Source organism: Hyaena hyaena, unplaced genomic scaffold, assembly GCF_003009895.1.
Source record: "Hyaena hyaena isolate Hyena2069 unplaced genomic scaffold, ASM300989v1 scaffold_199, whole genome shotgun sequence".
NCBI lineage: Eukaryota > Metazoa > Chordata > Mammalia > Carnivora > Hyaenidae > Hyaena > Hyaena hyaena.
This window is the reverse complement of record NW_024080831.1, coordinates 1,722,547-1,739,210: the sequence shown is the minus strand read 5'-3', so window position 1 is coordinate 1,739,210 and position 16,664 is coordinate 1,722,547. Positions and strand designations below refer to the sequence as shown.

Genomic DNA, 16,664 nt, shown 5'->3' with positions numbered 1-16,664 from the left:
CTTATTCATATACCAAACAATGCAGAATTTAACATAGCAAATGAGATATGATATTTTAATGCTATTATTTATCTGATTTGTTGAATATTTCATTTGACATATTTAATTGTCAACAGAGGAACTTCATATAGTTAATTAATTGATGACTAATATTTTAACTGCTTTTTATGTGATACATTGTTGCTTTAACATTTATTTTGTACCCAGCTTTGAAATTTCTTCTAAACTTAGTATTCAGCAACATCTTAACCCTGGATTTAGAGAAAAGGCAGATACTCCTCTCCCTTAGATACTGTAACTTCATTTCACAGTAGAAATCAAATCTACTGTATTCATTTTTCTTAATACTAACTTCTATGAACAAACTTCTTGAAACAATAATAACCACCTGCCTATTTGGTATTCTGAACTTTTTCCGTTTATGTTCTAGCTATCAAATTTGTGAGTTTATGTATGAACGAGAACACCAGTATGACAAAATTATTGATTGCTACTTACGTGATCCACTGAGGGAGGTGAGTTATGAGACTACTTTACCCTTTTTTCTTATTTGGTCTTCCTCTCCCCTTATTGAGTAGAAATAACTATTAAGTAGGTATAACTATTCAGTACACTTGGTGGGACATGTTTGCTGATTCAAGGTTTTTTTTTCATTTATTTAACAGATTTTTTATCAAGGGCCTGCTGTTAGCCAAGTATACATTGATCATTAAAACATATATTTTCCTGTAATTTTAGAACTTAGAGTTTAGTGATGGAGACTGACGATAAGGAAACCATTATATAATCACAGATTGTGATGAGTGCCAGGAAGGATAAAATGGGTGCAACTTGAGAAAATGTTGAGGGAACTGACTTCCACAGAGCACCCAGGAAAGGAATCTCAGAGGAGGTGACATATAGACTGAGTTTTGGAATTTTAGATGAAGCCAGTCAGGCAAGAGCCAGTGGAAAATATTCCAAGATAGGGGTAAGAATAACACAAAAAGGCGGGAATGGTGTGGGAGATTAAATTGGGAATGTGGATAGGGACCACCAAAGACCAAAAGTAAGATGTTCTTTCATTAGCTTGATGAAATGGGGACCAAAATTAATTGGAATGGATTTTCTACTGCCAGGAGTCTATCCTAAACTTTAAACAACTCATGGTCAGTTTTCTAGCAGTTTAACTATCTACAAGTGGTTTTCCATCTCCAAATGATAGTTACTTACCAAGACAGGTACAGATAGTGACTCGTATTGCTTCAGTGAATGAATGAATAAATTATATCGTCTTGTGTTCTTCAGGAAGAAGTCTTTAACTACATTCACAATATCTTATCCATTCCTGGGCACAGTGCAGAGGAGAAGCAGTCTGTATGGCAGAAAGCAATGGATCATATCGAGGTGCTGAGTCAACAAAACTTCTTAAACTTCTCAATTTGGATGGATGTCTCCCATATTAAGTGTATGCTAACTAAGCAGTAGCAGGTGTCATATTATTAAGTTGATCTACCTGAGAATTAACTTTTTTCAGATAACTTATTTCACCTCATATTTGTATTCTTAAAGTCCATGTCATATACAATATATTATATCATAACTTCTGAAAATAACCCAAGTTCAATCAGCTGGTTGACAAGCTGGAATATTAGTGAGTTCTAATGGCCTTCTTAGAATGATTCTGAGAGTAGTACTGATCTTTCCACCTAATATGTGATAGGGAACCATTCCCCCCAGTCACCCAGTGGACTTTTAGAAACATTACTGCAGTGCATTATTCTCTCTGATATATTTCCCTCTCTGTATGTAACAGAACATTTCTGGTTTTCTTTATGCATGCTTTTTTGCAAGAATACGGGAGTTGACTTTAGAGCAAGAAGGTCCTTTTAAAAAACAAGCTTATAAGATGCTTAAATGGAGAGACTAATAACATGTGTGATGAACGTGTGATCACAGTGAATCTGAAGAGAGGCCTCCAAATCTGTCCTCACATTCATTTCCTTAGATTCATCATGTACACAACACCTCAGAAACCAACAGATCTAGTAGGTTTTTTGAATCTATTCTGTTTTAGGGATTACTGATAATTGAAAAAAAAAACTATGACAAAAGATGCTTAGGTAATCCTAGTTTTGGAGATAAGAGATCTACAAAGTCTTTCTTCCTGTAGCAAGGATCAAATGATGGGGGAACTTCTGGTGATGGGTTTAGAGAGGTAGTGAGAGATATGATTATTCAGTATCTTTTTAAAAATGTCATCCATATGGAAAATGATAAGAAAGGATGAGCTCTGAAACTTTGAGGAAACATTACTTGTGATGTGAATTCTTTGTTCTAGTTCCCAGTGGTTGTAAAGTTTAGAGAGATCAAAAATGTGAACAGCATCTTATGGGAAACATGTGGTGTGAAAGGTGGTACAGTCAATCACCAGATATGTGGTCTGAAGTCACTGGCACACTTTTTTTTATCTGTAGGACTGAGAACATATATGTTATTTAATGTTACTATATTCCTGCTAACAAGAAGATGAATGCATATATCTTGATGGAAAGAACTCAAGGAAAGGTTTCCCTATTTTCAGGTGTATCTTTTTTCCTTTAATCATTTTGTATTCTTTTTCCTTTCATCATCCCCTTTGTCCCCGTAGTTACATTATGGCTCATTCTTCATTTCACTTCATCTACATTATGCAGTGGTTTGAGCACATGGACTCCAGACATCGGAAAATGGAGCTCTGTCTCTGCATAATGTGACACGTGATGAGTTAATCAATGAGCAAACAAATTACTCAGCAGAAAACTCATACTGGAGAAACAAGAAGGGTTTTTGCTGCACAACAGTTATTTCTTCTGACTGTTTTCCCCACATCTGCACATTTTTTCACCTTGAGCTTTTTAATATCTCTTACAGCCACAATTAAAAACATACAGACTTTTTGTTGAAGGACTTCTGTGGCCTCAGTAATGTGCATAAAGACAACATTCAATGTGTAGGGGGAAACATCCTCATAATAAAATTTTCTGACAATATACACAGTGTATGGATGTCTTACTACTCTGGGCTTAAAGACTCTTGTAAGAATCTAATGAAAGATTTGGACCTGTGGCACATAATATTGTGCATGTGCACAGGTACGTAGTTGTGTTTCTTACTGCAGGGATCCACAGACTGCCTCAAAGGCATCCTTAGGTTTGGTCTGTGGATTCTAGGTAAAGAATTGCTGGTTTCGATGCTTTTTCCAATATGGACAAAACATGTTTCATTAGATTTTTAAGAATATTTTTCATTTTAAAATATAAAAACATCTCAAAGAAGTGCATAAAACAAATACACAGTTTAATAACGCATTTAAAAAGCAAACGTGCCAGGCCCAGATCAAGAAATTAAGTTACTTACAATACACCAGTCTCTTTTTGTGTATCCTTTCTTGAGCAGTCTCTTGCCTCCCCTAATATGCCCAGGATCCTGGTTTTTCTGATAATTTCCTGACTTTCTATTTATTGCTACTGCACATGCCTGCATCCCTAAAAAGACATATGTTTGTTTTGCCTTTTTCTGAACTTTAGTAAGTGAAGTTCTACTCTATGAAGTTTATACATTCTGTTGTAGGTAGCTGTGGTTCACTTTAATTCTTGCGTAGTATTCCATTTTACAAGTATATCACATTTTATTCATGTCTACTGTTAGTGAACATTTCTATTGTTTACAGTTTCTATTAAAAATAGTCATTCCGTGATTATCATACATGCATCTCAAGCATTTCTTGAGAGCAGTCTAGTGTTACAGCATCAGCTGAGAACTTGATAGAAGGTGCTTTCAGTCTTCCCTCAGACCTAGTGGATCAGAAACTCTGCAGTTGGGGCCCAGTAGTATGGTTCAGTAAGCCCTTCAGGTGATGTTGATGATACATGCTAACGTTTGACAATCTCCGCTCTAGGGCCTAGAATTGCCTGTTAATACCCGTATCTTCAACTTCACCAGTTGCTGGCATTGTATGAGATTTTCCATTAGCTCTGTATCCTTGTTAAACTTTAAAAATTTGCCCATCTAGGGTACCTGGTGGCTCAGTTGGTAAAGTGTCCAACTCTTGATTTTGGAGCAAGTCATGATCTCATGGTTCATGAGTTTGAGCCCTGCGACTGTCTCTGTGCTGACAGTGCAGAGCCTGCTTTGGATTCTCTTTCTCCCTTTTCTGCTATCCCTCCTCTGCTCTCTCTCTCCCTCTCTCTCTCTCAAAAGAAATAAATAAACTTAAAAAAAAAAGTAAAATTTTGCCAATCTAGTGTATGTATAAGGGTATTTTATTATATGCAAAACTTGCATACCCTTAGTTACTAATGAGATTGATAGCCTTTCATTTTTTATTGGCCGTTTAAGTTCGCTTTCTGTGATGTGTCAGTTCAAGTCTTCAGCTCATTTTTCTATTAGAATGTTTCTTGTACTTATTGATTTATAGGAGAATTTTATGTATCCTGGATATTTGGGTTTTTTCGTGATACATGTTTTGGTTATCTTCCACTCTGACTTTTTTTCTGCAGTTCTTTTTAAGAACAGTTTTTTTTTCCTTAAGTAGTCAAATACTCAATTTTTTAGAAGAAAAAATTCTCCTATATTATTGTCTAAAAGCTTTCTTGTTTGTTTTGTTTTTGTCTTTGAATCTTAGGTCCACTTGAAAGCAGTTTTTGTACATGATGTAAGGGGAGTGTCCATTTTTAAAAGATGGATGCCCAATTTTCCCAGCAACAGTTAGTTATTTTAACAGGTTACCTTTCTCCACATTCAACGGTGTTACTTTATCGTGAATATATCAAGGATGAATATGTTTCTTTTTCAGCACTCTACTCTGTTTGACTGCTCTTTTTGTCTCTGCATTGGTGCCACACTATTAAATATTACCGCTTTATAATAAATCTTGACATCTTTAGGGAATATTGGCCATTTTTTAAAAATGTATTTATTTTGAGAGAGTGAGTGAGCACATGTGTGTGAGTAGGGGAGGGGCAGAGAGAGAGAGAGACAGAGAGGGAGAGAGAAAATCCTAAGCAGGCTCTGTGCTGTCAATGCTGAGCGGAATGTGGGGCTCAGATCCACAAATACGGAGATCATGATCTCAGCCAAAATCAAGAGTTGGACATTTAACCGACTGAGCCACCCAGGCACCCCAGGAGTATTGGCTCTTCTTGACCTTTTATACTTTTATTAATTTCTAAATTTTAATTCAAAAATTAAATTTAAAATTTAATTCATATAGTTAACACACTGTATTATATTAGTGCCACGTGTACAATATAGTGATTCATCAGTTCTGTACATTACTCCGTGCTCATCATGCTAAGTGTACTCTTTAATCACTCATACCCCCATCCATCTCTGTTCTGGTAGTCATCAGTTCTCGATAGTTTTTAGTTTTTTGGTTGGTCTCCTTTTTCCTTTGTTTTGTTTCTTAAATTCCACATGAGTGAAATCATCTGGTATTTGTCCTTCTCTGATTTATTTCACTTAGCATTATACTCTCTCCATCCATCCATGTTGTTGCAAATGGCAAGATTTCATTATTTTTATGGCTGAGTAATATTCCAGCATATTTCAGTCTATACCATCTTTTCTTTATCCATTAATCTGTCGAAGGACACTTGGACTGCTTCCATAATTTGGCTATTGTAAATAATGCTGCAGTAAACATAGGGGTTCATATATCTTTTCAGATTAGTGCTTTCATATTCTTTGGGTAAATACCCCATAGTGGAATTACTGGATCATATGGTAGTTCTATTTTTAATATTTTGAGGAACTTCTACACTGTTTTTCACATCAGTGTACCAACAGTGCATGAGGCTTCCTTTTTCTTCACATCCTTACCAATGCTTGCTGTTTCTTGTGTTTTTGATTTTAGCCATTCTGATAGGTATGAGATGATACCTCATTGTGGTTTTAATTTGCAATTCCCTGAGCTTCTTTTCATGTGTCTATTTGCCATCTGTATGTCATCTTTGCAGAAATGTCTGTTCATGTCTTATGGCCGTTTTTAATTGGATTGTTTGTTTTTTTTGGCATTGAGTTATATAAATTCTTTATGTATTTTGGATACTAACCCTTTATTGGATATGTCATTTGCAAATATCTTCTCCCATTCAGTAGGTTGTCTTTTAGTTTTGTTGACTGTTTCCTTTGCTGTGCAGAAGCTTTTTATTTTGATGAGTCCCAATAGCTTATTTTTGTTTATGTTTTTCCTCTTGCGTCAGGAGACATATCTAGGAAAATGTTGCTACGGCCAATGTCAGAGAAATTACTGCCTGGGTTCTCTTGTAGGATTTTTATGGTTTCAGATCTCACATTTAAGGCATTTATTTTTTAGTTCATTTTTGTGTATGGTGTAAGAAAGTGGTCCAGTTTCATTCTTTCGCATGTAGCTGTCCAGTTTTCCCAGCACCATTTGTTGAAGAAGCTGTCTTTATTCCATTGCATATTCTTGCCTCCTTTGTCAAAGATTAATTGACCATATAATGGTGAGTTTATTTCTGGGTTCTTTATTCTGTTCCTTTGGTCTGTGTGTCTGTTTTTGTGCTAGTCCCATACTGTCTTGATTACTAATGCTTTGTAATACAGCTTGAAATCTGGGATTGTGATACCACCAGTTTTGTTCTTTTTCAGGGTCTTTTGTGCTTTCATGCAAATTTAAGTATTATTTGTTCTAGTTCTGTGAAAAATGCTTTTGATATTTTGATGGGGATTGCATTAAATCCATAGATTGCTTTGAGTAGTAGTATGGATGTTTTCACAGTATTCATTCTTCAAATCCATGAGCGTAGAATATCTTTCCATTTGTTTTCGTCATCTTCAGTTTCTTTCATCAGTGTTTTATAGTTTTCAGAGTATAGGTCTTTTACCTCCTTGGTTAAGTTTATTCCTAGGTATTTAAGTATCTTGGATGCAGTTATAAATGAGATTGTTTTCTTAACTTCTTTTCTACTTCACTATTAGTGTATAGAAATGCAATGGGTTTCTAGATATAGATTTTGTATCCTGTGACCTTCCTGAATTCATTTATCCATTCTAGTAGTTTTTGATAGACTCGTAGTGTTTTCTGTAATATATAGTATCATGTCATCTGCAAATAGTGAAAGTTCTACTTTTTCCTTACCAGTTTGGATTCCTTTTATTTCTTTTCCTTGTCTGATTGCTGTGGCTAGAACTTGTAGTGCTATGTTGAATAAAAGTGGTGAAAGTAGACATCCTTCTCATGTTCTTGATTTTAGGGGAAAAGCTCTCAGTTTTTCACCACTGAGTGTGATGTTAGCTGTGGATTTTTCATATGTGGCCTTTATTATGATGAGATATGTTCCCTGTCAGTGTACTTTGTTGAGGGTTTTTATTATGAACAAATGTTGTACTTTCTCAAATACTTTTTCTGCAGCTAATTGAAATGGCCATACGGTTTTTATCTTTTTTTTTTTTTATTGATGTGATATATCACGTTGATAGTTTTGTGAATATTGAGCCACCATTGCATCCTGGGAATAAACCACATTTAATCGTGGTGAATGATGCTTTTAATATATTGGTTCAGTTTGCCAATATTTTGTTGAGAATTTTTGCATCTGTGTTTGTCAGAGATATTGGACTGTAGTTCTGTTTTTCATAGGGTCTTCATCTCATTTTGGTATCAGGGAATGCTGGCCCATGGAATGAATTTGGAAGCTCTCCTTCCTTCCCCTTCTGATTAAAAAAAAATTTTTAATGTTTATTTTTGAAGAGAGACAGACAGTGGGATCAGGGAAGTGGCAGAGGAAGAGAGAGGGAGACACAGAATCTGAATGAAGCAGGCTCCATTCAGCAGAGCTGACAGCTCAGAGCCTGACATGGGGCCTGAATTCACGAACCGTGATGAGATCATGACCTGAGCTAAAGTTGGACGCTCAACCGACTGAGCCACCCAGGCACCCTTTCCCCTTCTGATAATTTGAAATCGTTTGAGAAGAATAGGTTTTAGCTCTTCTTTAAATGTTTGTTAGAATTCACCTGTGAGACCATCTGGTCCTGGACTTTGGTTTGTAGGGTTTTTTTATTACTAACTCGGTTTCATTGCTGGGTATAGGTCTGTTCAAATTTTCTGTTTCTTCCTAATTCAGTTTTGGGAGATTATATGTTTCTAGGAATTTATCCATTTCTTCTAGGTTGTCCAATTTGTTGTCGTACAATTTTTCATAATATTCTCTTACAGTGTATTTTTCTGTGGTGTCTGTTGTTATTTCTCCTCTTTTTTGATTTTGTTTATTTGAGGTCTCTCCTTTTTTTTTTTTTTTTTTGGATGAGTTTGGTTTACAGATGATCTATTTGTTGATTTTTGTCAAAGAACCAGCTCCTGGTTTCATTATTCTGTTCTATTTTTTTAGTTTCTATATCATTTATTTCTGCTCTGATCTTTATTTCCTTCCTTCTACTGTTTTGGGGTTTTTTTGTTGTTCTTTTTCTAGCTCCTTAGATAAAAGATTAGATTGTTTATTTGAGATTTTTCTTAGTTCTTAAGGTAGGCCTGTATTGTTATATACTTCCCTCTTAGAACAGCTTTTGCTGCATCTTAAAGCTTTTGGGCCATTGTGTTTTCATCTTCATTTTCCATGTTTGTTTTTTTTTTTAATTTACTTTTAGGTTTCTTGGTTGACCCATTCATTGCTTAGTAACATGTTATTTGACTCCATGTATTTGTGGTCTTTCCAGACTCTTTCTTTTGGTTGATTTCTAGTTTCATAACATTGTGGTTGGAAAAGATGCATTTCAATATTTTTGAATTTGTTTAGACTTGTGGCCTAACACATGATCTATTCTGGAGATGTTTCATGTGCACTTTAAAGAAAAGTGTATTCTACTGTTTTAGAATAGAATGTTCTGAATATATCTGTTAAATTGATCTGGTCCAACATGTTATTCAAAGCCACTGTTTCCTTGTTGATCTTCTGTTTAGATGATCTTGTCCGCTAATGTAAGTGGAGTGTGAAAGTACCCTATTATTGCATTACTATCAGTTACTTCCTTTCTGTTTGTTACTAACTGCTTTATGTATTCCGCTGCTTTCATGTTGCGTGCATAAATATTTACAATTATTGTATCTTATTGGATTGTTCCCTTTATAATAATATAGTGTCTTTTTTTTTTTTTTGGTTTCTTGTTACACTTTTTGTTTTAAAGTCTAGTTTGTCCAGTATAAATATTGCTACCCAGCTTTCGTTTTACTTTTTATTTGCATAATAAATGCTTTTCTGTCCCTTCACTTTCAATCTGCATCTTCCTTTAGGTCTGAAATGAATCTCTTATAGGTAGCTTATAGATGGGTCTTGTTTTTTATCCATTCTGTTATCCTGTGTCTTTTGATTGAAGCATCTAATCCATTTGCATTCACAGTAATCATTGATGGGTATTTTATGTACTGTCAGTTGTTACTCATCTTATGGTTGTTTTTGTAGTTTTTCTTTGTTCCTTTCTTATAATGCTCTCCTTTCCTTTCATGGCTTGTCAACTTAGTTAAGTGAGATGCTTGGATACCTTGTTCTTTATTTTTTGCATATCTATTACTGGTTTTTGATTTGTGGATACCTTAGGCCTGTATATAACATCTTATGCATGTAGCAGTTTATATTAGGTTGATGGTCACTTAAGTTTGAACCCATTCTTTAGTCCTTTCCCTCCCAGGTTTTAAGTATATTGTGTCAGACTCTGTATCCTTTTATTTATTTTATGGAAGTCTTCTATTTCTGGTATGCTGTTTTTTCATGAAAGAATTTTTCCCCTTTTCTTTCTTATTCTATTATTATGGGTAAATCTTACTGATATTAAACCAAACTTGAGTTCTGTGGATAAATGCAACTTGATCCTGATCTTTTTCTTTTAAACATTATTGGGTTTTGTTTTTATTTAGGATGTTTTTATATTGATGTTCATGATTAAGACTGATCTGTAGTTCTCCTTTCTTATACTGTCCTATTGGGTTTAGATATCGAAAATTTTGCTAATGTTATAAAATGAGCTGAAGTTTTTGTTTTTCCTGTTCTTTTTAAGAGGTTAACTAATGTTGGAAATTATTTCTTTCTTAAATTGTTGCCCAAACTCACCAGTGAAGCTGTTTGGGTCTGGAGTTTTCCATATGGAAATGTTTTTGAGTATTCATTCAGTTTCTTTAGTAGCTAAAAGTCAATGTAGGTTTTTTCTAATTGTTAACTGGTAGTTGACTGTTACTGCAGTCATAATAACTTGTCTGATTTTTATTTGACAATATACCATATTGATCTATAGTTGGTCTTTGCATTTTAGCAATGTAAACATGCATTTGGAGTGGTAGATAAGTAAGTTACAGAAAGCAAGTTAGAAGAGAGTTTCAGGAATGTAAGTAGCCAGTAACGTCTAGGAAAGTTCAAGGAGGGGGCAGATTGGAAGTCTTAAATTTGACAGAAATGGACCTTATTAACAGCAGTTAATAAACAGTGGTCAACCGTTGAGTCCATTTAAGACTTGTGTCCTTACATTGTTTTAAGAGGCTCCTGGTTTCACAGCCCACCGGCATCAGAAGTAAAGTTTTTAAATTCGTAGCTAGAAAATTTGCAACTATGCTCTTTTATTTATTTATTTATTTTTCCCATTGCTTCAAGTTATTACCTTAAGCTCCATGGTGAAATTCACTGACAGGAAATTTGGGAAAGCTTTTGTTCCTTCTGTTCATCCTGTAGATATTAAGGCTTAAATCCAGAGTTTTAGTGCTTCCATTTTCTAAGCATTCTGAATGACCTTTTATATCAAAATCTAATTTTTTACATGGCATATTTCTAATTTTGTTCATTTGCAATGTGCCTTTAAATTGAGACCTTATGGTGAGGTCTTCTGAAGTGCAGTGTAGAAGCTCTTGAAAATACGGAAGTCGGTAATCATGCTTCATATCTATGGAAGTTCTATTTAAACTTAACATTAAAGATCATTTTCTCTTTCTCTTTCACTTTAGGAACTTGTATCCCTGAAGCCCTGTAAAGCTGCAGAGCTGGTTGCTACTCACTTTTCTGAACAGATTGAAACAGTCGTTAAAAAACTTCAGGTAAATATTGCAAAAATATATTGGGAAGAAACATCTAGTAGAGAGACAATTACTGAATATCCACCTACGAGCTTTTGATTATAGTAATTTCTTCAATAGATATTTGCCATTAAGCAAGTTCTGCACTGTGTATGTGTGTATTTGGGAGCAATTTTGTGATGATCTCTACATCTGGAAATGAGGGAGTTCATCTTTCTGCATATTAAATACCAACATCACAGAAACAGAACTGTACCCTATCCTTACTCTAAAATTTGTAATCCACAGAAGATCTGCCTGCCCGCCCGCCTGCCCCCACCACTTTTTTTTGCTGTAGGAACTCTAACTGTAGTCTCTTTGAGGTTAATGTTATTTATTATTCATTCATACTTATCATTCTCAAATTGGGTTAATGCTGATTATTCAGAATTTTTCTTGGAAAATCTTAACTACAGTATAGTCATATTAATGCCGAATATTGATATGCTCAGTTTGAAATACTATTTAGTGGACTTATTGTTCCTCTTGTCACTATCATTGCAGTGCTAGTAGTGAATTTTGTTCATTGTCATTATCACTACAAGTGATAGAGGTAGAGAATAGGACAATGACAGCAACATAAAGCATGACCCAGAGTCCCCATGTGGCAGTGATTGTAGAAGGAGATAACTATGCAAGATGAAAACCAAGGCAGTTAGTGGGGGGACAGCGGGCATGAGAGACAGGGATGGAATTTATTAATTTAAACACTTACTATGGGCCACATGATGTATCACAGTATGGTAGGCCTTGTGGCAAATAAGAATGCAGTCTTTTAATTTTTCCTGTGGAGGAAAGAAGCACTTACATAACCACAGTGCAAGGTTATAAGTGCTACACCAGACACAGGGACAAAACTCTATAGGAGTGAGAGGAGACCACAAACTGTGAAGTCAGACCAGAGCTCCCAGAAATGACTGGGCTGGGTCTTGAGTGATTAGCATCAGTTTTCTAGGCAGAGAATTGGGAAGCACATTCTAGGTAGAGGGTCCTGGTTATGTTAAGACTTGAAGGCACAAGGCAGCATGCATATCCAGATAGTGGCCAGGTCTGTGTGAGTATGACATGCTGGAGATGATGCCTGGAAGAGCATTAGGTTAAGCCAGAAAAGGTGTGTTGGAGGGAGGAGTTAAAAGTATAGAGGCTAGAAAATACAGTTTGGGCTCTGATATTGAACTATCTTCTGCATAGTGCTAAGAAATGATACTGTATCTTTTGTGTCCTAGAGAATTTCTGTTTTTCAGCAAAAGGAGGACATCATTAGATTGATTTTATAGAAAATTAGCTTTGTAGTGTATGGAACGGACTGGAAAAAGCGGATGGAGGACAGAGACCACGTAGACCAGTGAGAAGGTGAAAGTTCTAGGCAAAAGATGGTGAGGAGGGGGACTAAGTCAGTGACAGTGCTGTGGATGGGTTCAGGATATGTTTGTGAAGTAAAACATGCAGGGCTTAAAAATGAATTGAAAGTGATGGGAAAGGTTAAAAGTGACTCCCAGACATCAGGCTTGGCTGTCCAGCATGAGGTCCATTCACTCAAGATAAAGACACATCCATGAATTCAATAAATATTATGTACCTGCTGTGGACCAAAAACACTGTGAAGTGCTGAGGAACAAACATATACCTATATTCCTGTGCTGAAGGAAGAAGGCAGAGAAGCCAAAAGACAGTTGCATAATAGTTGGACTCGAATGATATAGAGCATTGCCCAAGATACTGAGCAAGTACATGGAGAGTCCTTCTGTCCATTCTAGTGATGGGGAGAGGAGGACACTCCTCCTAAAACTCTTCCCAACCCACAGGGCTGCCCCTCCCTTTAAAAGTCACCAGTTGCTGATATACCTCCTGACCTTGAGTGTTGTTCTGTCATTTAAAATGTAAGGTTATCCAGTGCAGTATTTTCTATTTCCCTTAGTCTCTAAAGATACTTAGAGGCAGAGAGGCCTAGTAAATGAATATAATGTCACTTATTATACAAACCTATAAAAGCTGAAGTGTCTTAGATTTAAAAAAGGGTGGCTATTTGATTGTGGACTGTGGAGTCTTATACATTTCTTTTAAAGAAATGAAGTATTTTATTGCAGAGCTTTACTGAATATGAGAGAACCCCACACAGATTTTATAAAGTACCTTTACTTTTGGTGGCAAGAGATATGCTTCTGACCAATCGTTTTCAGAATTCTTGAGATGAAAAAAAAAAAGCCAGAATATTAAGTTATAACCAGAAGGAAAGTCATATAAAACTGAAACAAAATTATAGATTAAAGATAGGAAATTAAAGACTGATAAATATATTTTAAATGTCATATTGTAAATTACATTGATCCTTTCTAGTTTTGAGAGTCCCCTGCTTTATATATGTGAAGTGTGAATATATCAGAAATGAAAAACTAAGCTATAATAATTTTTGCTTAGCTTTCCTAAGAACTTAGAAACATTATTTATATTCATTCATTTATTTTATTTTATTATTTTTTTTAGAGAGAGAGAGCATATGAGCAGGGAAGAGGGGCAGAGGGAGAGAAATAGAGAATCTCAGGTAGCTCTATGCTTAGCCCAGAGCCCAACGAGGGGCTCAATCCCATGATCTTGGCGTCATGACCACTTGATCCCACAACCATGGGATCGTGACCTGAGCTGAAATCAAGAGTCAGATGCTCAACTGAATGAGCCACTCAGGCACCTCCATAGTGTATTTTAAGGTGTATCTCATTTAATTCTCACGTATACCCTGTGCAGAGGGCAGAGAAGATACTGTCATTCTCTTTTTTCACATAAGTAAACTGAGTTGCTAAGAGAGTCAATGACTTACACAGAGTCACATAGCTAATAAGTGGAAGAAACAGAACTCAGATTTTATGACATATTAATTGCTAACGTGTTGCAGTGTGCCATCTCTTCTGTAGTTGATTACATTGGGGAGTTAATGAATTTTTTTTTTTTTTTTTTGGGTGGTAGTTGCTGGTTGGGCCTCAAAGCCCCACCCTACTTAGATTAATTATCTCACAATAGGCCATTATCACCAGGAGGCCCAGGTGAGGTAGTGTGAACCCATCAGTGTAGCTGGAGCCCACTGTCTGCAAAGTAGTTCAGAGTACCAGCCAGTCTCAGGGTCCTTGTGCTGAGAATTGCTAGGGGATATATCTTAGTAGAGGGCTTTTTTTTTTTTTTTTTTTTTTTTGGGCAATAACAAGGCATTTGTGTTTCTTCTGCACTCAAAGTGAGATGTGTGACAATGATTTATTTGAATTACTGAGAAGAAATGACCTCCAAACAAGGCTTTAGAATTTCTTAGATCAAAAAAAAAAAAAAGAATTTCTTAGATCTGTACAGAGGACTTAATGTAAATGTGTGCACTTTAAAGAGATTTTATGGAGTAATTCTTTACCATGGCATAGTTTGAAGATATGTTCTTTACCATTTAATTGTATTTTTAATTGTTTTTCCATTCAGAACCAGGTTTTGCTTTTCAAATTTTTGAGGAGTCTTCTTGACCCAAGGTATGTTAATAAATTTAAGTTTTTTTTATAATACGTAGATGAAAAATCAAAAGAAATAAATTGAGGTTAAGAAACTGGCCCATGGTATCCAAATAGTATAATCAGCTTTTGATTCTTAGTGTTAGTTTGATTACCACTTTCCTAGATTATACAAAATATATGATGAATCTAGATTATCTTGAGGGAATATTTTTTTCTGTTCAAACATGAGCATACATGGTAAGTTGTTATAATTGTAAAAAATCATGAAGCCATGCCGAAGACGTGTTTCAGGAGGAATTTGATGACTATGTAGCTTCCCCTTTCTTTTCCTGACTTCACTCCTTCCTGTTCTTTATTCCGTGCTACTGTGGATTGATAGCTTTACTGTCAAAGGAAACTCCTAGTTCCCAGCTCACCTCTGAATTTATTACCTCTTAAATCCTCAATTGAGTGTTAGTTTTAAATAACTTCATGTGGTGGTATGAGAAGCAAAGTTTAATTTTTTTTTAAAGTACTGCTATGATACTCATCACATAAAAACTAACCCAGGGAGATGATAAGATTAGTAATGGATTTGTAAGCAAAGCAGCTTTATGTGTGAGATCTTAACATTTTGCTGTGACTAAGGGGAGTACATTGGGAGTTGAGTGGAATAATATTTAACATCCTCTAAGACAGTCACTCTGTCTTAAATGGAAGTATGTGTCAGAATCACCTAAGAAACTTGTAAAAATACAGACATCTGGGCCCAAACTCACAGAATCATTGTGGGTGGGGATATTTTTGATGTACACCCAGAGTTAAGCCTCCGTGGCATAAGTATATATTCCAGTATGACATAGCTTTTACATGAGACATAAAAACTTTTATGTTGTGTTATAATGTACACTAGTCATTGAAAAGTCATTTGCTTTATAGTATTAATGTCAGTTTGGGTTATTCCAGTATTCTGTGCTATTTTTACATACCAAAATGCCAGTAGTTTTGTTGATTGTACTAATTTTTGAAATCTCAGTTATTTAAATCTAGAGCATGCTATGCTCCATTTAAATTCAGTCATCCAAATGTGCATACGCAGATGTTTAGAAAACCAGTCTGACTGTGTACGCCAGCACCCGTGTTCAAGACATTTTCAAATTATCTACGTTTTGTTGTTGTTTTTTAATTTAAATTCAAATTAGTTAATGTATGGGTTAGTATTGGTTTCAGGAGTAGAACCCAGTGATTCATCACTTCCATATAGCGCCCAGCGCTCATCCCAACGATGCCCTTCTTAGTGCTCATCACCCATCTAGCCCGTCCTCCCATCCACCCCCCCTCCAGCAACCCTCAGTTTGTTCTCTGTATTTAAGAGTCTCTTATGGTTTGCCTCCCTCCTTGCTTTTATCCTACTTTTCCTTCCCTTTCCCTGTGTTTATCTATTGTGTTTCTTAAATTCCACTTAGGAGACATATGAGTGAAATCATTTGGTATTTATCTTTCTCTGACTGACTTCACTTATAATACACTCTAGTTCCATTCACGTTGTTGCAGATGGCAATATTTCATACTTTTTGATTCGCTAGCAATATTCCATTTTTTATATATACATCTTTATCCATTCATCAGTTGATGGACATCAAATTATCTGTGTTTTAACTCCCTATTCTCAGAATATCACTGAAGCTAGATACCTTTTTTTTTTTTTTTTTTAATTTCTATTAATCATTCGGCTCTCCCTCAGAGCCACTATGGGCCCACGTCTACTTCTGGACTTAACTGATGAAAATGTCTTAGATCGGAGTTGGGAGTTGGTGGGAAAAAGGATGGGGAGAGCTGGGGACAGAGATGTGAGAGAGAGGTCAGAGTTCTGGGCAGGCCAACGAAGGAGGCATTCAGTCCCAGCCCTTTCTTTGGGATCCATGCATCCCTTTTTTGATGGTAGAGTTCCTTCTGTTCCTCTCTTGTGTTAGATCTCTTCTCCTAGCACCTGGAGCCTCTTCCCATAGGATACTTTATTTGATCAAGTCCTTTTTCCCCAATCATCCTACCTGGGGAGATTCAAGCTAGGAGGACAGAGGAAGTTCAGCTTGGAGCTTGGCCTTTTCTCACATGTAATAAAA

General features: G+C 35.8%; 1 protein-coding gene across 5 annotated transcripts in view; it reads left to right on the top strand.

Annotated features, from left to right (window-relative positions):
• VPS8 (VPS8 subunit of CORVET complex) overlaps window positions 1-16,664 on the top strand; it is a 270,123-nt gene that overhangs the window by 136,592 nt on the left and 116,867 nt on the right. For all 5 annotated transcript variants that reach the window (XM_039241686.1, XM_039241684.1, XM_039241688.1 and 2 more), the window contains 4 exons: window positions 431-515; window positions 1,288-1,386; window positions 10,970-11,059; window positions 14,534-14,580. In XM_039241686.1, coding sequence (XP_039097617.1) covers window positions 431-515; window positions 1,288-1,386; window positions 10,970-11,059; window positions 14,534-14,580 — 321 coding nt within the window. The remainder of the gene's footprint in view (window positions 1-430; window positions 516-1,287; window positions 1,387-10,969; window positions 11,060-14,533; window positions 14,581-16,664) is intronic.